This window comes from Drosophila persimilis, unplaced genomic scaffold (assembly GCF_003286085.1).
Source record: "Drosophila persimilis strain 14011-0111.01,24,50 unplaced genomic scaffold, DperRS2 tig00000000-arrow-pilon, whole genome shotgun sequence".
Taxonomy (NCBI): domain Eukaryota; kingdom Metazoa; phylum Arthropoda; class Insecta; order Diptera; family Drosophilidae; genus Drosophila; species Drosophila persimilis.
Genome location: NW_020825288.1, coordinates 23,922,108 through 23,943,624, shown reverse-complemented (window position 1 = coordinate 23,943,624; position 21,517 = coordinate 23,922,108). Strand labels below are relative to the sequence as shown.

General features: G+C 42.2%; 1 protein-coding gene across 1 annotated transcript; it reads right to left on the bottom strand.

The window, feature by feature from the left end:
- Positions 1 to 1,955: 1,955 nt before the first annotated feature.
- Positions 1,956 to 19,057, bottom strand: LOC6591862 (Holliday junction resolvase MOC1, chloroplastic). Its single transcript, XM_026994367.1, has 6 exons — positions 18,375 to 19,057; positions 5,323 to 6,446; positions 2,882 to 3,119; positions 2,602 to 2,816; positions 2,432 to 2,537; positions 1,956 to 2,319 (listed from the first exon to the last, which is right to left on the bottom strand). Exons 1-6 carry the CDS (start codon positions 18,685 to 18,687, stop codon positions 2,153 to 2,155), a joined length of 2,163 nt encoding a protein of 720 aa, XP_026850168.1. The 5' UTR covers positions 18,688 to 19,057; the 3' UTR covers positions 1,956 to 2,152.
- Positions 19,058 to 21,517: the final 2,460 nt, after the last annotated feature.

Here is a 21,517-nt window from a genome sequence, read left to right as displayed (position 1 = left end):
AGTTGTCCTTTCGCAAAGTATGAGATGACTTCAGTAATTCGATTGACTGAGAGGGAACGAATCAAATGAAAATTCAAATAAAAAAAGCCAAAGCCTGGAAAGGGAAGTGATGGCCGAGAAGCATTTTAACGGATATTGAATATATTTAGCGCAGAAAAAATACGAATAAATGTTAGACGAAACTGTCACGCTGCAAGTGTTCACTTGACTTTCACTTGCGCCATTTTTGCCATTCGTTTTGCCATTTTCTGTTGCTTATCTTAAAGTTTTATTTTTTTGGTTCGTTGTTATTTTTTGTTGGATTTTATTTTTGCTCTGCTCGAGCGTTGAGCGTTGAGCGCTGAGCAAGGACATTTCCAACTGGCTTCATCTTGTTTGACTTTTCCTGCCTTGACGGGGAGCTTGCTGAGTTGTTGGACTTAAGCCAGCAGCTCTCTTCCTCTCTCTCGCCTTTCGGGCCACCATTCCTTCCGAATGGCTGTCGTCGGGCGAGTCAGTCATCAGCATCAACATCAGCAGCAACATAGTGAAAAATATTTACTGCCTTTCTTCCTACCATCTCACCATCTCACCATCCCACCATCTCTCTGGTTCTCTTACTGTTTCTTGTAAATTGCTTCGCTTACGTCCAACCAACACGATTTGCCTTCCATCTCCTCCTCCTCCTCCTCTTCCACCTCCACATCCTTCGCCTTGACAGGACAACGACAAATTTTACGTGTTGTTTCTTATTTTTACTTCATACTTTTGTTGGTTTTATTTTTTGGTTTGTTGTTTTTTATGCCCATCTCTGGACGGAGATGTGATTTCCGCTGCAATAAAATAGACTCTCTACCTTAAAGGCTTTATGGGCCCTGGAATTCGCCGGTTTATGGTTTCTGTTTCTGTTTTTATGCACTCCACCATTCTCCATTCTCGTTTTGGCCAGGCTCTAAGTTTTTGGCTCATTTGTGTTTTCTTTTCGTCACTTTGATGTCCTGCGATGGGTCATAGTAGGAGTTAAAGTGGGGCCCAAAATTACCATAAAATATTAAATTATTTATGCATATCGCAATCGGGGAAATACTTTGCTGGTCGCCCTCTTTTATTAGCCCTCTGTCAACTGAGGGTCAAGACGGTATTTCTTGGGCTATATTAAATCTGGGACTTGGGTCCCTTTGGGTTTATTTTGTCAGTGGATTTTGTTAAGCTTTTGGATGGGGGTTTGGATATTTAAAGTTCATTTTAGAGAGACCTATAATGGTAGAAAGAGATTGCTCTTAATTTAATGAAATTATGAAGAAACGGACACTGTCTATTATGAAAGTTAATTTCAGCAATAAAGGAATTTGAGTTCCAAATAAATTTTATTGTGTAACCAGGGCAAACAGACTTTAATGCCCAATACCTGTATATAAAAACATTTGTTTGAAACAAATTGATGTTAATAATAATTATATACACTAATTATATTTCAGCTAAAACCAATCAAAGATTTTAGAGTTCAACCAAATGAAATGAAAAACTGTGAAAATTGTGACGCCCAAAGAGATAGAGCGATACGTATAGTCACATTGCCAGTGTTTGACACAATAGGTATGTATATTTATGAATATTTTAATCCACACACCACTCAATTAGTTCAAGTTTGATAGCTCCATAAATGATTTACCATTCTGATCGGAGAGAGAACACAGAGATTTCAATTGAGTTTCACATGATTTATTGAATGCATTTTATTTATGAATTTTTTTCTTGATTTCTGTGTTAAGTTTTTAGTGTTTTAATCATTTGCTGACAATAATCTAATTATTGATTCGTTTTCACAACTTGAAATGGGAAAAATTCCTTCGTGTATCTATGACTAAAAAATGAATGTACAGTAGATTGAATTGTATGGGGAGTATGGGGAGTACGAGTGCGAGTATTTGACACGCAGTCATGAGAGTTATGGTAACATTTAACCTAATTATAGAATCCTGCTGCCATCTCTCTACATTTCTGCTATTTACAAGGCCGCCTTTAATTAATCTCTAACCTAAATTACGTAACTGCAGATGGCGCAAAAGCTTACAAATAATTGGAAGCTGGACACCAATGTCCGCAGCATCCAAGTCAGCATCCTCGACCGCGTGTCCGTGTGTCCATGGGTCCCGTTTATTCAATAGGCGAGTCACGTCGTCTGGGGTGTGTGCAACGGTCCCTGCAGCGCCCCAAGGAGTCCCAGGAGTCCCAGCATCCACAGCATCAATTGGGACGTGCCTCTCCCGCTGGTGCTCGTCCTTGTCTTCGTCCACGATACCGATGCCGTTGACATGATGGCCGATGCGGAATATTCACCTGTTGGGCAATCCGTAATTCGTGGTGGCGACAGTTGCGATTAATATGAATCATTCGACCTGACACACATTCTGTGTGATAGCGGGGGGGTTGGTTATAGAATGGGACTTACCGCTTAGGACGTGCAGGTCCACGGAGACGGAGACACTGTTTGATGGCTGGCACGTATAATTGCCGGAGTCCTCTTTACGCACGACCGGTATAATTAATGAACCGATCTGCAATCAATGTTTATCGTCAGTGGGAGCTAACTAACTGCAGGACCGTAAACACCTCACTTACCGTATTTTGATTATCACCCACTGTCCCGAAGATATTGCGATCGAGCTGCGTATACCACCCAGTCCGCTCATCGCTCTCGCTCACCTTCTTCTGGCCCCGGAACCAGATGATGTATTTTGGGGGATCCAGAGTCCCCCGAACGATGCAGTGGAGGGCCACCTTGCTGCCGGCCTTAACGAAGCGACTCTGATCCCCAATTAGCTCAGTCTTGGGTGCTGTATGGGGATTTCGAAATTTACATTAATAAGGGTGGCTTCTTTGGGGTTCGAAGAGTACTCACTGACTATCTCCAAGTGCACTTTGGCACTCAGCTTCGGTTCCGTGGCCATTTGACACTCGTACCCGCCCGCATCGTCGGGCACTACGTATTTGATCTGCAGCGACCAGGTGTAGTCGTGATCTTCCTGGAAGATCGACTGGAAACGCTCATCCGCTATAAAGGTAGTCTCGTCCACACTGATAATGTGGTTGTCGCGCATGCGCACCCACGAGACGGGCTTGTCGGAGAGGCGATGTATCTGAGAAGAGACCAGACAGATAGATACATAAATGGTTGAGGAATCGGAAATGGTAGAGAATTTAAGCCATAATTGAACTGTCAGCTAAAATCGTAAGCACGTCAAAAGAGATTCTGTTAAGAAATATTATAGAATGGATACAGAGGCTGTGTATTTACCATCGATGAATAGATAATTTAACGATTAAAAACCGAACTGAACGCCAACTCAATTGCTGATAAAATTATTGAATCGTGAAATTATCCAGCAAAAGCTTAAGCAAACTATCATTTACATAACTATTATTATGTAAAACCCTGGCCAATCTGCCGCTAATGAGCCTTTACATTACACGAATTTCATTCGCTGTTGGCTAATCCATACATGAATAATTACCAAGGACCCGGACAGAGAATGGCACTAATCCGAGCACGTTGCCCTGTCGTTCTGGTGTCAGGTTAAAAAATCTGATGGCTCAAGCGCATCAGCAGACAGCAAATCAGATCCAAAAGAATTTCTAACGCAAGGAAATGGAAATGAGGTTGAAGCTGGAGGATGCGGGATGGAGTATGGAGTATGGAGGATGGAGGATGGAGTATGGAGTATGGAGGATGGAGTATGGACTCTGGAGGATGGAGGTGCTTATGTTTTTGCTGAAATATTCTTATAGTTATCTATTCTTTTGCTCTTGGGCTCATCTTCGTGGCGTGTTTCTGTTTGGGGCTTCTCATCTTTCGTGGTGTGTTCTGCTCGGGAGTCCTTTCCGTTTCCGGTTTTGTTTCTGCTCCTGGTTGTGGTCCAACACAGATCAACATAATTTCATTTGCATATCAACAATTCATTCTGTTTACGTTTATTTTTTATGACGCAAACAAGGCCCCCGGACCCAGGCCCAGACATAGAGCGAGAAGCAGGCACAGGGCCGAGCCAGGCATCTATTTAACGTTTACAATTCCATACAATTTATTTATTTTTGTACACCCTCTCTCCCATTCTGTTATGTTCTGTTGTTGGATTGTGTTCTACAGATACAGATACATATATATATATATATATATAGATATATGCATGTGTATGTGTACATCTGTGGAGGAAGAAACACCTACAGACGCATGTAAATTTGATGTCTGTTGTGGCTGTATGTGAAACACATTGTGCAGGCATGTGTATGCATGCAAATAAGTGTGTCTCTCCAGCTGTATCTGTGGACTGTATCTGCGTAGATGTGTGAAAGTCTGCGCCTGTGTCTGTATCTGAGTGCGGGTGTGTGCAATATGTAAATGCTAGTTTTATCTCCGGTCCGTTGAAATTAAAAAGGAATTCAGAAACAGTCAGAAAGTGAGAAAAGGATGAAGAGGCTGGGCCACTGTGCGACATTCACTCTGTCTTCCCTTCGTCGGTCTTCAATTTTGAGAGACGAGTCAGTAACTGAGTCAGGGACGTTCTACGAGCACATTGAGTGGTTTCAGTTTTCATCGCTGCTTCATCATGGAACTCAAAGCTTTAAGGGTTGGCTTATGCCTTTAAATTTAGCCGGAGTGATTAGGATTTTTGGAAGTGTTTAGATAAGCTTTGCAAGTGTCACAGCACTTTCTTGCAGATAATTGAACTTGATTGTTATTGTCCACGTGGAGCGGCCAGAAGCTTGTAGGGGAGTCCAGTAATGGGCATAGGGAATATGAACATCATGTTTGCTGAAGTTCTTGTCTGTGGACTTAGGTTAGGTTTTGAGGGCAACAAGGGACAGTCGGTACGCCACAGAGGTCCAGATAGAGTGCTCTTATATGGGACAAAGCAGCATGGGGCTAAAATAAATGTAAACAGACACGGGACTAATAGTTTGGAAGTCTCGGACACGTTGATGGTGTACTTTTAGCAAGAATTGGGCACTTTCCTTTGCTGATTGACGTATTTTAAAAAGTAGCTCTTTATGTATTTAAAAGTAGCAAGCTTTAAGCGGCTTAACCGTTTTCGCAGCTATTTATGACACGTGACACTTAATTCAAATTTAATACTCGCAATTAAATGTAAGCACATATTAAAAACCCCTTTACGGGCGATACCTTTAAGGCTTAGCTGACTTACATCACGCGCCCTAACCGAACCCCCATCGACCCGCAAAGCCCAACGCCAGACCAAGAGATTATGCGACACACAGCAATGGAGGGGATTCTGGGGGGCCAAGTGTGAGGGAGGGAGAAAGAGAGGGAGATTACTCACTCACCTGGCATGGCATATAGGCGTGATTCCCCATTTGGGCGGTGATGTTTAGCACCGGCATTGTCAGATTCCGTCGCACCACCTGCCCGTCCCCGTCCAGGGCCGCCCGGTGGGCGGCCAAGAACGAATGTTGCTCATCAAACATTCGTCGCCGTTGCTCCTCTGGCGACAATGTCGCTGCCTCCGAGGATGCTGCTGCAGCTGCTGCGGCTGCTGCTGCTTTGGTTGCCTCTTCTATTGCCGCCGCGGCGGCGGCCGCTGCATCGGCTGCAGCTCGGTAAGCTGGCAAATCCGCTGCCGCAAAAACGGGAAATGGTGGCAGGAAGGTGGGTATGGAGAAGCCCTTGGTCAATGAATCAGCCCCACCCGGATGCGGTAGCGGCAGTGGCATCAACGAGTTCCTTTCATCATCCTCTGCAGGGAGCTCTGCTCTGCCCAATGCTTGGTTTTCTGATTCCTTTTTCTGGTTCTCTGCTGGCACCGTTTCAATGGAGTTGTGGCCATCCGTTTCCGTTGATGCTGGATAAATTGTTGATATGAGCATCGCCGCTGTCGCTGTTGCCGCTGCTGTTGTGGTTTCTGTCGTACGCTCTTCTGCTGCCACTGCTGCTGCTGCTGTTGTTGCTGCTGCTGCTGCTGTTGTTGTTGCTGCTGCTTCTGTGGCTGCAGTCGCTATTTGCTCTAGTACTTGCTCTTCTGCGGGCCGAGTTGTTAGCCCAATTTGTGCTGACTTGGTCGCTTCCATCGTCTCCACACCAGGCGCTGCACCTTCTGCTACAGCTGTTCCCGCTGCTGCTGCTGCTGCTGCTGATGACATGCCCCGGGCTACAGCCGTGCTTGTTTCCCTTTCGCTCAGGCTCGTTGAAGCCGCCTCGTATTCTGTTGTTTGTTTTTTTGCTGTCGTCAAGTTCCTGGCTGTCGTAATTAGATCGTTGTGTGTTGTCATTGGCCTATCTGACAGTGTGGATCTCGGGGCTGGCATAAGCTGTGTCCGTGTCTGTGTCGGTGTCGGTGGTTGTGCCTCTGCCTGTACCTGCCCCATTGCTGGTCCTGGCTCTGGCTCTGCCCCTGCGTGTGGCTGTGGCTGCGGCTGCGGCTGCGGCTTTGCCTCGCTGCAGGTGACAAGTTCTGTGGAAAATGCAAAATAAACCAGAAATTGTTTGACAGTCCTTAAATTGAAGCAAAATATTTAACGAGATTTTTGTGGTAAGATTCGGGCAAGTTCCCGTACTTTTATTCATAAAATAATATGGATTAGGGAATATAATGAAATATTTAAATTAGGTTTCAAATTACAATTTTAATATGTTTAAAGAAGGTGGAAAGCCGGAACTTAATGCCTTGATCCCAGCAAAAGTAAAAATGAATTTGTTTGAGTTCACTTTCGTTCAAAAATCAGATTTTTCATTTCTGACATACACACTTGGTTATCACATTAAAAATACGTGTTAATTGAACCGAATTTGATTAAATGTAAGCCCAAAACAAATTAAATTATATTATTAACGCAATTTGAATATTCAATACTGCACGCATTACAGGTATTTTTTGTGTGAATAAAATATTCATAAATGTAGGCAGAATGTGTAATTACATTACACCCTTCTCCAGCCTGGGTCAAAGCGGAAATGGATATGGCTTTCGTTTATATTTAATGCAATTTACTTGAAAATGCAATTTAAAAGAGATATTAGATTTTATATTTGTTATCTTAGGATGAGGACTTTTACCAACTTTCTTTGCTCACCCTACCCCTTGCCCTATCCTCCCAAAAGGATTCATTTAATTGTATACAACTTTTCGCCTTCTTTTTAACGTAATCTTTGTTGATTCTAACTCGTTTAACCATCACAACACCGTTTAACCCATTACACAATGAAAATCCCTATTAAAATGTAATTCTACAAATCAAAAAAGATTCAAATAAATTTATATCACAAATTCTAGAGGACTCGCTTCAAAGCCAAAATTATTGCAATCATCTTACGCACGGCGCATGAATTTAAATTTCAATAAAAAAAACATCAACCTCTTTCTCACTCTTCTCTCTGAATGTTTGTGTCACACACAGTCGCACGTGTATTTCGTTTCAGTTAATTTTCAATTACGCTTTTATGCTAATTAAAATCATAAAAATTTGCCGCTTAATGTCACTGCCTGTGGTGGCTTTCGTTTCATTTTGTTTCTGGTTCTGTGTGGGCTTTTTTTAGTGAGTAAAAGTTGCTTGTTTTTGTTACTTTTGGCTGCCTTTTTCCTTTTCCTTGCCCGGTCTCTGTTTCCCTTTTAAACTTTTCCTCTTTATGCTTTTCCACTGTGCTTGTGTGCCCTAGAGGAAAACTCACCGACAAAAAAGAAATGGTAACTTTGGCTTCATAATCATCTCATATACACGTGTACCCCAGCGTCCTTGGCCGGGGGTTTTCGAGGGAAATTAAAGGTCCACACAACCCCATCCGCCACCTGGCTTTAATTACCAAAATGAAATGCAGCAAAACAGCACAAATATTTATATTTATTTTATTAAATTTATGATATGTTTGCATTTCAATTGTAATTATTTTCCAATCATAAATTTGTCATCCGTTCCGTATCTGTTCGATGTTTGCACAATTCATGAGCGAAAATAATTTGATTTTTTTAAGCGGTATTTGTGAATTTTAAATAAAATATTGGGTTCGAGAAGATTTATAAATTGGAGCTAACATCGCCTGAATTATTTTACCAGGTATCCCGCAGTCGAATACCAGAATCAAGACCCCGGAATGTTGAACTTGTTTGTTTTCTTTTGTGCAAATAAATTGAAGGCCCATCAATTTGTGCGAAACTTTATTAAAAGATTACAAAGCTAATAACTTCAGGCAGTAAAATTCCAAACACCAACCCAAAAAAAAACGGAAGAGCATCTTCCAAAACTAGGCGAAAGCCACAGGAATGATTAGCTCAACACTCAACCCACAATCGGAGGAACTTTCTTTTTTGAGCAACTTTCTGCCCCGACACTCACAGAAGGACATGTTTGTCCTGGGGCTGAGCACCCACTAAATTGTGGGGGTGTGTACCAAGACCTAGACTAGGAACAGGACCAAGACTTGAACTTGGCAGCGAAGTCATTGAAGTGAAAAGTTTTTGAGCAAACCACAAAAACAGGCAACAAGAGGGCGGAATTGCGGACTGCAGTTGAAATCATTTCGATTTCATCAATTTAGAGCAAAAATTCTGAGAATTTGTCGTTTGATTAAAGGTCACTAAATTTGTTTAGAAGTTAAAATTATTTTAGAAATTCTATTTTGTAAATATTTTCTTTAAGGAAAATATAACGGATATGCTCCTTGAAGTCGGACGACAAGTTTTGGTCAAATTTAAGTGATATTCTCCATAGAAAAAATACGTATAACCGAATCAGGAAAAAACTCCATACAATCCTTTAAGAAGCTCCCATCCATAGAATTCATTTGCGGACACTAAAGAGGATATACGCTGAAGACATAATTGTGGTAATAATAACGCCTAGAGAAGCGTACACTCTCCTCTTTCCATCTTAATTTTCGTATGTCCTCAAGCCCTCATTTCGGTTAACCTTTAACCTGCAGAATGAACTTCTTACTTTAGGTATACCTACCTTCAATACCCATTCAAGCCGTAATATTCGTGATAGGAAAACAAACTCATTTGCGGTTACCTTCAGCCCCAGCCCAAGTGCCACTTTTACCCCTGAGGATATCCCGGACAAGTTCAATGCTCAATGGACATGGGGGCCGGGAGCAGAAGTCTACGGTTTTGTGCTGATTTCAGGGCCAAGATTTCAGTGGCTTGATAAGAAAGAATTTGCATTTTAAAATTATTTCATTTCACGTTCTTGTCAGAGCCAATGATTTAGGTGGGGCAAGCCAATCCAACCATTCTGCTAGAATCCATTCTCGGGTTACCTTCAGTTTCAGTTGGCCCGAAAATCTACGTGTCTCGCTGGCGAGAGAAACCCAAAAAAAAAGATGGAGCTTCCAAAGAGAAAAAAGAGAGAATCCACACAGGGCAACCGCATAAATTTCCCTCACGAAATCATTTCCAGCGGATGCGTGTGATTTGCCTGTGTTGATAAGGTCCAACCGAAGCCCAGTTTCAGGCCCAGCCAAAAAAAAAGGTTCCCAGCGAATGTGAAATTTTTGTTAAAATGCAAATTGAAAATTTCACTCCCCCACGCCCTTAAAAAAGAACAAAATAGTACATTTGAAATCTACCCAGAACTGTAGGTGCACTTTTTCGCTTTTCCTTTTTGCTCCTTGTTTGGTTTGTCAAGAGTTCCAATCCTTGAAAGGGATCCACCCAAAGCCGGAGAGAAAGAGTTGCTCAAGGCAGAGTTTGCATTTTCAATTAAAACCGATTTATCAGGAAATCAATTCGGTTTTGATTTCCCCTCAAAGGAATTTGCCATCCAGCCAAACAATGAACAAAAAAAAAGCAGCAAATAGCAAAAACGAATTTTATTTTTGTGCTACATTGAGTGTTTGTAATTCGTAAGAAGCGAAGATATTTTAGTTGATGCTACGACCAAGCAATACCCTTTTATTTTGTGTGTAACAGACATCTACAAGAAGATAGTATACTCTTTGGCCTCCGGGAAAAACGCTTGTCAAAAAGGACATACACAAGAGAGATGGCCATGCCACAAAACTATGCCCCTTAAGCCGATTAATTTTCTGGGTTTCTGCCGTGTTCTCCCTTTGTTTGCTTTAGCACAGGAGATGAAAAAGGAGCCACAGCATGAAGTGTGATCTAGCCATTTACCGCACTTGACAATAGTCAGAGAGACAGACACGCAGATACACAGCAGAAAGAGTGAAACGTGCAATAACACTCAAATTGTTTTCTTGCTCTCCGTCAGTTTTCAGGGATTGCCATTGCCCCCCGTTGGCATGGCAAGTGGCCCTCCCATCCACTCCACAGCCCTTCAACGACCCCCATTCGTGGGTGCTGTTCGTCCGGTGAGATTGGAACTAAAGTCCATATTTTAAGCCAGAATAAACTGCTCGCTCGGCTTGGCTCGACTCGACTCGACTCGAACGCCGGCTGAATAGTAATGCTCACAAATTAGGCACACGGCCACCGCTGGCGCAAAAATTACTCAAATTGCCTTTCCACTCGACAGAGATAGAAAGTTAGAGAGAGGCACAAGAAACTACCAACAACAGCAGCAGCAGCCGTTGTTGTTGTAAATGAGTGTGGTGTGTGTGAGTCTGGGTTTATGTAAATTGTGAAATTGGTTTAGACAACTACAAAATGTGGTGCCGCATTAGACTGGAAGACCATCAGCATCGTCAATGTCATCAGCTTCGGCGAACACTGGAACAGTGGGTGACATCTGGAGGAAAAATGAACAAAATAACAGCCTCCAGTGGAGAAAGAACTTGTTTGAATGTGAGCGACCATGCTCAGAGGTGACTTTCTGCTTATTTTTACTCTTTCCAAAAATATTGAACTACAAAAAAAGTACAAGATTGGGCTCTGCAATTATCCAATCGAATCCATTGAAACCATAGGCAATACTCATCTTCATTGGTTTGGGTTTCGGCTTTTCTACCTTTTTTTCCTTCTCAAAAACAGATCTAATCATAACAGATCGTTACCAAATGAAAGAATTTGCGTTTGGGCGTTTCCATAAACATAATTAAAACTTCATTTTTAGCAGACCTAAAGTTCTGTATAAAATCAAAGAATGACTCAGGGCAATGCAAAAGTTATTCTCACAACGAAACCCCATTCAAAACTATTCTCATTTAATAATTTCAAAAGTGGCTAAGCCCTCCCATGGTGCAGGGCGCTGCCATATGCCAGGCAGCAGCCGTCCTGGTTTGTAGCAATGACGCAGATACCTGAAGGGTTCGAGAGGTGGAGAGAGACAGAGAGATAGGTCCAGACTCGACCATATGGTGCACCCGTCCTCGGCACTTTGACCCCTTAGTTAATATTTCATGGATTTTTCCTTTTATGGTGTCCTGTCCACAGAGAAAGAAGAAGAGCACAAAAAACTGATTGGATTTAGGATTGAAGCTGCACATTTTTTCTTTAATATCGATCAACTTTTAAAACTACAAAAACCACCTGCAATGAGCTGCTATTTAATTAAATTAAATATTTTCTTAGTAAAAAAAATGTTTAATTTTGCTGTTTCCTGCATTTTATTTTTTTTTTTGGTTCAATAAAATTATAATTTCCAGACATTATTAGTTTTTTTTTTGTTTAGTTTTACCACGAAAATATGTTTATAAAGAAAATTATTTCAATTTAAAATAAAGACTAAAAACAACTAAGCGAAGTCCAAATTGTTTTAGCGGAATTTGTGGATGGAGAAAAAAACTTTAATTGCAAATTATAAAAACCTCTCCTGAGGCTGAGCACTCTTCCAATTCAAGGAATTTCCAGCTTGCTGACCCGGCAAAGGTCAAAAGGTGATAATCTGCACAATCTCCCCGGCACGTGCATCATTAGCGTGGCATCAGGACTCTCCAGGACTCTCGCATCACATCGGCTTGGGCCGAATGTGAAAACTTTTGCTGGCTGGTCTTCTTGACATTTCATGTAATTATAAAAAATATGCGTGCCCACGACCACGACCATGCCCACGCCCACGCCCACACCTCCACTTCCCCCCAAAAAATATAAAACCAGAGTAATTACATATCAAATAAAAAAAAGTCAGGGCTTCTGCGAAGGACAAAATGGCGTCGACGTCGTGGCCATAATTAAAACGTCGAGCCCTGTTGGCCAAAGAAGACACCGTCGGCCACTTGACTCTTGGCCAGAGCTGAGGCTGAGGCTCCAAGCGAATCAGTATCCTTATCCGTATTCGTATCCGTATCCGGCCGTGGAAATACGCAAAGGAACAGCCCACACACAAGCCACAAACACAAACTTTTCATTGGGGAGCACTTTGGATTATGGCCGCCTCGAGTGCACATAAAACACGAGCCCGAGGACGAGCATGAGGACGAGCATAAGGACTTGGATTGCTGCATCCATCTAGCTTCGCTTCTGGGAACGCATAGGGTGTGTGGGTGTGTGGCGGATAGTTGTATCGTCAGATTTCTGCCTCTCTTGCTGCGGGTTAACCATCCTAATGAGTCTCCTTTGGGGGCCGCCAAGCAATTAAAGTTCAAATGAGCTAAATTACTTGCTCGGAGACACATCGAATGAGGCAACATTTACACGAGACCCACACCCAAAAGGATATCTAACAGAGTCATGCAAAACCTTGAAACATTTGTATTGTTTTCTACCCAAAAATTCTGCGATAATCTGTTTATCGCAACGAAAAAACTGTAAAAACCGCCTCACATTGCATTTCGTATAAAAGAAGTATTACAATTTTCGCTAAAGAACCATGAAATTTCACAGAACGCTCAAATTCTCTACCAATTGTTTTACTCAACATACTGGGAATATTCATACAAAACCTATTGTGTTTCGCTCAGGAATAAATAAGAAATGTATTTTTAAAATGTACAAAAAGAGTTGTGTTGTCCAATTAAAGATGCAAGATACCCACAGCTTCAATAACAATGCCATTAACAATATTTGCTTTACCAACACGGGTAACACACAATACACGAAACAGGACAGACAACAGTGCGTGTACGCAACAGAATACAGACAAAAGTGCGTATACGCAACGCTGGGCAATGCTCCAATTTCAATTTACGGCGTAACTGAAACAGCGCCTCAAAAGGGAAGAGGCACGAGAACGAGAACGAGAGAAAGAAAGTCGCCTTCTGCGTGTAAAAATACGTAGGACACGTAGACCGAGAGGAACACGATGCCATAAAAATAAATTGAGCCAAGGCAGAGTCACAGACAAAAGTGGGTGTACGTATGTACAAGTGCCAGGGTTTCTGGAAGAGAGAGCCATATTGAACATGTCCACAATCGCCCTTCCTTTGAGCTCTTTCCCTGGCTTAGTGTAATTTTCACAGTGACACCCAACATATGTTTCAGTTTTGAATGAATTCTGGGATAACGGCAGCAGAGAGCAATTTTCCACTAAACATTACCCACCGCCCACCCATCCGCAACCATCCATCCACACAGACAGCCAGCCACAGACGCACAGGCCACTCGAATAACGGAGCTCTCACCCACTCAAAAGCATCCACTTGAAGCCACCCACACCTACACTCATGCAAATGTATCTTTAATGCTTGTTTTCCTAGCGCACAGATACAGATACGTATTCCATAAGATTTCATGGCTGCTCTCAACCAGCGTTTATTTATTTATTTATTTATTTTGTGAGCATTCGCATTCGGTAATTGTTTATTGATCGATTTGATAAATGCCACTTTAAATACAATTTTTGTACTCATCCCCCCCCCACCCTCGTTCGATTTTTTGCTGTGCTCAAATATTTATGGGAATTCCAAGCACTTGTGATCAAATGTCATCGCAATGTGCATAAACATAAATAATTTATGACACAAAAGGTTCAACGTGATGAAGATGAATCAGGCTAGAGAAGACTGTCTGCTGGGGAAACTCCAATGGCAGCACGAAATCTTTGGGGAAATTAAACGGGTAAAAAATTCTGTTGAGATATAAGTTCGTTTTAATGAATTTAAGTGGATTGATTGTGCTTCTTTGGGGACGGGACACCCTCTAGGGTTTTTTTTCAAAGGATGAACTTGATGATGTTTATAAAATGTATAATATATTCATTCATAATTGATGAGCTCTTGTATTACAGATACTCGTGATTCACAATATTTGGTATAATATTTGGTCAAACATCCGAAGCCATCAGTTTTATTCAGATTATATTTATCATCTATTATAAGCTTAAACATTATCAAACGTTTCCAAATACATATATTCTGAACTGAAATGTAGCAACCATTTCTCCATAAATTATGGAAATGAATGCCAGAAGTTTCTTGTATCCCTCATGTTTGCATTGGCTTCATTAAAGCACAAACTCCTTCTGCTGTGCCTTTCCATCTCTTTCCATTTTTCCATATAAATCAGGGTAAATAATTATGCGAAATCTCAAAAAAGATATTAGAATATCTCTTATGGCTGCTGTGGCTATCTAGTTGATTTTTATGGCCTCTGGTCTAAATATTTGGCCAGGGAGAACTGTTCTGCTATAAGGATAAGGGACAGGGACAATATAGGAGTGAAAAGAGAGAGTGATGAGAGAGGGTTTCAGAGATAGAGGGAGGACGCTGCAGGGCAGCCATAAATAAGTAGGCGAACGTTGACCAAAAACAAAACAATTTTTAAAAGGACCTCCTGCTGGGGCAGAGTCTGTCCGGGGTTCGCTTTCTCTTTGCCCCAACCCCATCGCCTGCTGCGATTCATAAATTTCCACATTCTGGCCTGGACGAAGCCCTCTTTCTGGCCATTTTGGCCTAGAGGCAGCTCCTAGCTTTGGCCATTCTTTTTGGTCTTTGGTTTTTGTCTTGTTCTTTTCACACTTCGACAAGAAATGAAGACAAGGCTCGTTGACTGCCGCTGCACTTTGTCATTTGTGGGTCATTTCACGCCATGTCTTTTCCTCTCCATCGCCATCTCCCTCTGGTTGTCTGGTCCTCTGCTGTTGTCTGAGCAATTAAATGCCCCTCACACACGCATACACTATTTCTGTTGCTGTTGTTGTTGTCTTTGATTGCCCAAAGCGTCGACGCTCTTCTGCCGCTGCAGCTGCTGAACTCCTTTGGACCCTCTGAATAATTTAAGCTCACATTTTGCGAGCCAAAAGCGCATCAGCTGAATGGCCTTCAGCCCACAGTGTAAGGATGTGAGCGTGTGTTGGAGACAGGAAATTGTTAGTTGCATGGCGAATGAGGCACAGTGGGTGGCATAGCTAGCACAATTCATTGTTGCCATGCCTTGAAACAAAAGAAAAAGGCTTCAAACGATACTATAACTGTGGTCTACCCGGAGCACAGACGTGTTTTGAATTCGAATTAGAGAAAAAGAAATAAATCTTTAATATTAAAAATAATAATTACAGCTCTTTCCTCATTTTGACGGTAATGCAGATCCGAGTGGTATAGATTTTAATACCTCTGGGCTCTAAACGTAAACTATACACCCTCCAGACTCTCAAATATCTCAGTTTTAGGTTCCAACTACACACGAAAATGGCTATATCAAGCTTATCAATAATATATACTCTTATATGCCTTACAACCGCCTTCGTACAGAAAAAAAGTACTCACCCGCTACTCTCAAATTTTCATAGCATACATTTTAGGGCCCCACAATGGGCAATTCTTTTTATGGCGTTGCCAACACGTTGCCTGGCAATTTGTTCCACCGTTAGATACTTTGTTGACCTGTGGCACTGTCATGTGTCGGTCAACCCCTCCTTAGCATCCTGCGCCGCCAGCCTGTTGGCTTGTGTTACAATATTTTCCGTCATCAGAGGCCCAGTCCCAGGGACCAGTACCAGGCCCAGGACGAGGCTGCGGCTGAGGTCAGCTGACAATGTATCTGCCACACTCTCCTGCTATCCACCTGCCTACAGTGAGCCCGGGGCAAGCTCTTCCTCTGTTGCTGTTGCTGTTGTCTGTCCACAAACCCATTTATAATTTATGAAGGTAAGCAAACACTTTTGGCCCTAACAGCAACGACCGCACACAGGACACGACATGACGACCCCAGAGCTTCCTCTCTTAAAGGATTTCGGGGCCATTTTGGCCAGGTGATGGGCCCAGGATCAGGCCCCAAGTCAACCTGTAGCCCGCTTTGATTTGAGCCACAACTTTGCCGGCACATTCCCGAAATTAGCAGGCAGCCAGCACAGTGCAAAGCCAACGCAAAAATTTCTATACGCAAAGTCCCCACAAAATTACCAAAAACAGAAAAAGAGAAATAGAAATAGAAACCAATTTTTTGGCCGAACAAAGGCAACAGCAAGACAAACTTCAGTTGCATTTTCTACTATTTTCGGTTGGGAAAATGGGAGGATTTTTGAGGGTAGGGCATGGTAAAAGCATGGGCTTTAGAGGTTGCATCTACTTTGTTTCCCCATTCTGTATTTTCGCATAACGAGTTGCAGTCAAACTTTTTGAAAGCGCATTTTGTTTAGTAGGGCTTTAAAAGAGGCAGGGGATGGGGGAGAAATTTTAGAGAGGGGCTCCAAGCTAAGAGTACAGAGTGTTGATAGAAGGCAAGGGCTGGGCCTTAGGGGTGCCACCGATGTGCCACTGAAAATGTGTTTATTAAACATTTTTTGGCAAGTTTTCAATTTCGTTAATGTTTTCCCCCCAGGACTCATAGAGCAGGAGTACCGAACTAGAGAGAAAGAGAAATTTATTGTTCTATTTTTGCCATGATTATCGGCCGGCACGAAACAACAGTTGAAAAGCAGCTGCTCCTACTGGTGGTGCTGCTGCTGATGCTGCTGCTGTTGTGGCCCCAACCGGGTTAAGGACCTGCTGCCAACTATTTCTCATTCTCGTAATTTGCGGAACCGTCTAAAGAGCATCTTGAAACTTTTGCTGTTGATTTGTGTGCACAAAGGTTCATAAATATGTACAATTTACTTTATGTGATTTAAAGGATAAAGGCTAAAAGGAACTTTTTGCGAAATGGGGTTTGAATGTGGAAAATTAAGGCTCAATTCTACTGAATTATCTTGTTTAATGTAGAATTTGAATAAATGGACTATGTTTTAGTTCAACTAATGTGCTTGGAATAGGAAATAGAGTCTATTTGTGGGAGGCCAACAAGCACGCAGTAATCACATCTATAAACATGAACAGGACCCTACACAGGCCATCCCATAAACAATACAGTCGTCCACTTAAAGTAGGCACATAGAAGTCAGTCGATCATAAGTCGAATCGAACACAAATCTATGAACACTGCGGTATACATGCAGTTGGTGTCTATCTATCGCATCATCCATTGTAAATTCACAAACAGCTTCTTAATAGTTTTCAATAATCATCGCACAAGAATAATAGACATATCACAAGGCCTAGTCCAAGTCTTAATTAAAAGCTTTTAAATCTGCCATTAATATTCCCTTTACAGCACTGAAAATTAGTAATACCTTGTCGGTTTCAGTCCCAGCTTAAACGATTTCAAACGATTTTTCTTTGGCCAATTGAATCCATTTAAACGCAACAAAAGCATGAAATTAATTGAAAAGACTTCGGGAAGAGGTTCCCCACCACTTAGCAGAAAATGTATCCATAGGAAAAACAGAAAACAGAAAAGGGAATTCAAGGGGGGATATACTGTGCCCGTACTCCTACTCGTACTCGCACTCGTATTATGGATATGTATGGTTAGGGGCAAATTAAATGAACATCTCATTAGGGCAATGAAGTTGACTTAATTATGTTCTGAAATCAAATTAGACTCGAAACCCAAAACAAAAAGTAAGCCACGAAGGCAGGGGCCTAACCAGAGAGGCGATGTTTTCCAAGAGGGCTTCTATAGCAGGATTCCCTGAGCGGAATGCCTTAATACAATTTTAAGAGTAGCGTTTTTCAGCACGAGTTTAAGGGAGTTTCCCCTGTTTTAATACAATTTCAATAAAAAATACCTCCAAATGATTTCTTGGAAAGTTCTCTCACACACATTTTATCAAATTTAAGCGCCATTGTTTTTCCTATTTTTGCAGACCCTCATTTCCTCTGGTAATCTAATTTCAGCTAAATCAAATAAAACAAAAAGGAGACCTGGACCCCTCTCAAGCCCCAACCACAGCGACGCACCTGCTCATGCCACACAACGCACACACACACGCCCACTCTCTGTCATCAATTGTCAAGGACAAGTGAGAGAGAAAGGCAATGGTATCTCTCTTTCCTTCTCTGTCGCACTGCTGATCCAGAACTACTAAAATAATTTGCCAGCAGCCATGGCGCGTCTAGGGGACCCGACCCGCTTACAAGTGCCATTATCCCAGTGTGTGGGTGTCTTTCTCTGTGGGTGTTTTTGAGTGTGTGTGAGTGCGACATGAATGCGTTAAATTAAATCAAAAATGTATGAAAGTCACACACACACACAAAAAGAAAGATAGAAAGAGAAGTGCCCCCGAGCTGTACTTACGCATCCCAAAGCCGAGGACCAGAAGGGCTGGAAGGAGATCCAGCCAAGACGCTGTCCGTGTCCTGGTGCTACGTAAAAATTGGCGACGTTGGACTGAAGATGGTCCGCCCACATCGCCTGCCCTGACTGTCATCTCTGCAGTTGTCAACGTGGCTGTCCTTCGCCGAACTGTGGCTGTGGCTGTGGCAGTGGCGCTGGCTCTGGCTGTGGCTGTGGCAGTCCCAGTGGCACAGTTCCTGGCTGCAATGACACTTACAGCGCCTTTTGTGCGCTCATTGTACGCCTGCCTCCAATTGGGACTCGTTTGCGGCATCGAATCTGGCTGCTCCGACTGCTCTGGCTGCTCCTCTGGCTTCTCTGACTCCTCTGTCGACTCCTTAGCAGACTGGGCTGATTGCACTGCGCCGTCTTGGCTGGCAAACTTTGTCGCATTCTCTGCGAAATCTCTATCTCTCCGTCTTTCCCCAAAATCCCAGTCGAAGTCTCAGATAAATAGGTTTATTGAATTAATACACTTGGGGGTTGGGCTGCAGCGCTCCCTTTCTCCATTTGGTTTCTGCTCCACTTGACTCTTATTTTATTTGATTTTATTTTTATTTTTATTTTTATTTTAGCCAGAAATTGCAACTTTCTTTTATGGGTTTTTCGCAAGTTTTTCGCTGCGTTTCCAGCAAAAATGTTCTTGCATTTTCATTGTTTCGTTCTACTCGTACTCGTATTTCTCTCTCTTGCTTGATTTATATATTTATTTAAGTGTTTTCGGTTCTGCAGAGTGGTGAACTTTTGTTGGCACTGCAGTGGCATCAAAATAAATAAACAACCATCAGTATTTAAGTTTATGTTTTATGGAAAACACTGTTGGGTGCTTTCAATGGACTTTCCAGGAAAGACCTATCTGCGCTTTTGCTAAGTGAATCTTGACTAATTCTAAACCAAATGTTGTTGGCCATAAAAGGGGAACGTGTTTTTTAGTTTACGGAAGGGTTTTCTCAGAAACCATAGCAGAAAATGTATACCAAAAATAATGTACTTCTCGAAAGTCTTATAATTATTGAGAAAACTTGCCGACTAATTGGACACTTGATCCCCAAGAGATTCTTCAATTAATTTAAAATATTAAACCCAATAAATTTGGATAACTAATAGAACTTCCAAGATTTTACTTTAACTCAACTTTTACAAATGCAATCCTTTCCCGCAAGGCAGCAAAAAAAAATACAAATATTGCCATTAATATTTCATTAAAATCCTACCAAATTTCACGGCAAACAAACATTCCTTTCTCTGAATCCCTTTCATCGTCTGCTCCAAAGAAGGCAAAGGAATGGTGGGCCGGGGGGTCGGCCCTTAGACTTTCCAGGAGATATAAATAAATCAAAATTCAGCAACTTCTTTGCCACTTACACTCTCATAATCGTTTTGCAATTAATAATGTAAAATTCGCCGTATAGCTTCAAGTCTCTCCCACGCTCCTTTTCGCACAAAAGTTAAAATATTGCACGGTTCCTATGCAAAACTATCACACAACGAGAGGGTTCTCAATGACTAATGGGTGAAAGTTTTCTGGCGCACAAAAAAACTCTTGAAGAACTTGAACCATTTATAGTGTTTAACAAGTTTCGCATTGCTTTTCAATGGGTTTTCTTGCACCCAAGTTTTCAGTTTAAGGCTTCTTCGTAATAAGTTACAATGGCCATGTGGCCGGACTCACGAACGGTGGCTCCTTTATACGAGTACATATATTTCTTATAAGGCTTATATTTAACGATTTAACACGTGAGAAAACATTTACACTTCAGTAACAATTTATCGCATAATCCGGTTCGAGGATACTTTTTATTTCACTTTCTTTTGCTCGGGTCCACGAAAATGAGGCACAATAATCCCTTTTTTTACATTACTCCTCCTTGGAGAAATCCCCTGGCTGTAGCTGTGGGTCTGGCTCCGGAGCTCCTTGTTTCGGTACGTTTCGGCTCAATTCTAATATCCATTTGAGTACAACGGGAGCAAACAAATTTTAAAAGTGATTCCACCAAAAGACACTCGGCAGTTGACAGTCGACACACTCCACGTTGAACAACCGACGCCAGGACACTCCACTCGCAGGACACCCAAGAGGACACCAAGTGGTTTAACTTTTGTCTTAATTCTTTCTCTCTTTCTCTGTTATGGCTATCTTCACTGTTTGCCCTTTGCTCTGCACTTTTTCTTTATTTGTATATTCACTCTTTTCCGCCTTTTGTCTTTGGGATAAACAAAGAGTACGCTTTCGGGCACGTTCAATTTCAAATCGCGGCAAATTGTCTTGTGGCTGCCACGGCTTCCTTTTCCATCCGAGTCACGTCCGTACGCGCAGGATGCAGATTTTCTACTAAAACGCGTGCAACGAGCATCAACGTCAGGGACCAGGAAACATCCCCGCTTAACTCCTGGTGTTCTTCAACGTTCGTTTCGTTCCTACTGGTCCTTCCCCTGCTAACAGTCGTTTAACGTTTCATTCCTAATCGGGTTTTCCCCTGCTGGCAGTCCTTTGTCGTTTCGTTTCTGTGTGTGATTCCCCTTTATCGCTTCGTTTCTGCTAGTGTTCCCCTGCTCACAGTCTTTCCCATTTGATTCCGTTCCGTCGTTTGCTTTACTTCTCCTGCAATGTTCCTTTTCCACTTCGTTCCTGCCTTATAGATAGGGTAAGCACCTCTGGTATCCTCACACTAGATTTCCGCCGGTTGTTTGTCTGCGCCTGCGCTTCCTTCCATTTCGACTAAGTGGGCCTAACAGAAGATTTGGAATTTATTTGTTTATGGCTCGGATGCTATTTGTAGATGGCCAACACAATACATGTGTTTCCGGACACCCAGACCCAGCCCCAGCGGCAGCCCCAGCCCCAGTCCCTGTGTGTCCTTTATGAATATCGAAATTTGTGCGCTTATTAAATGGGATCAACACCGACTCATTGACACAAATACATAAATACATATCTATGTGTTCCAGTGCCAGTGCCAGCAAATTGTGCACTAAGTTTACCCAAACAAAGGTTGATCTTAATTAAAGTGTGTAAGATAATATTGTTACATGTAGTTTCCGGTTCTAGTGATGGCTTTAAGGTTATAAGTTAACCAAAGAGATAATTGGAAACGTAGCTGGAG

What these genes read in the sequence shown, in the direction of transcription:
- LOC6591862 (XM_026994367.1), bottom strand. Translation starts at nt 18,687, where the DNA reads ATGCCGCAAACGAGTCCCAATTGGAGGCAGGCGTACAATGAGCGCACA. An exon ending in GGTCCTCGGCTTTGGGATGC is followed by an intron (nt 6,447 to 18,374) that starts GTAAGTACAGCT and finishes CATTTTCCACAG; the next exon opens with AACTTGTCACCTGCAGCGAG. An exon ending in GGACCTGCACGTCCTAAGCG is followed by an intron (nt 2,320 to 2,431) that starts GTAAGTCCCATT and finishes ATTGCCCAACAG; the next exon opens with GTGAATATTCCGCATCGGCC.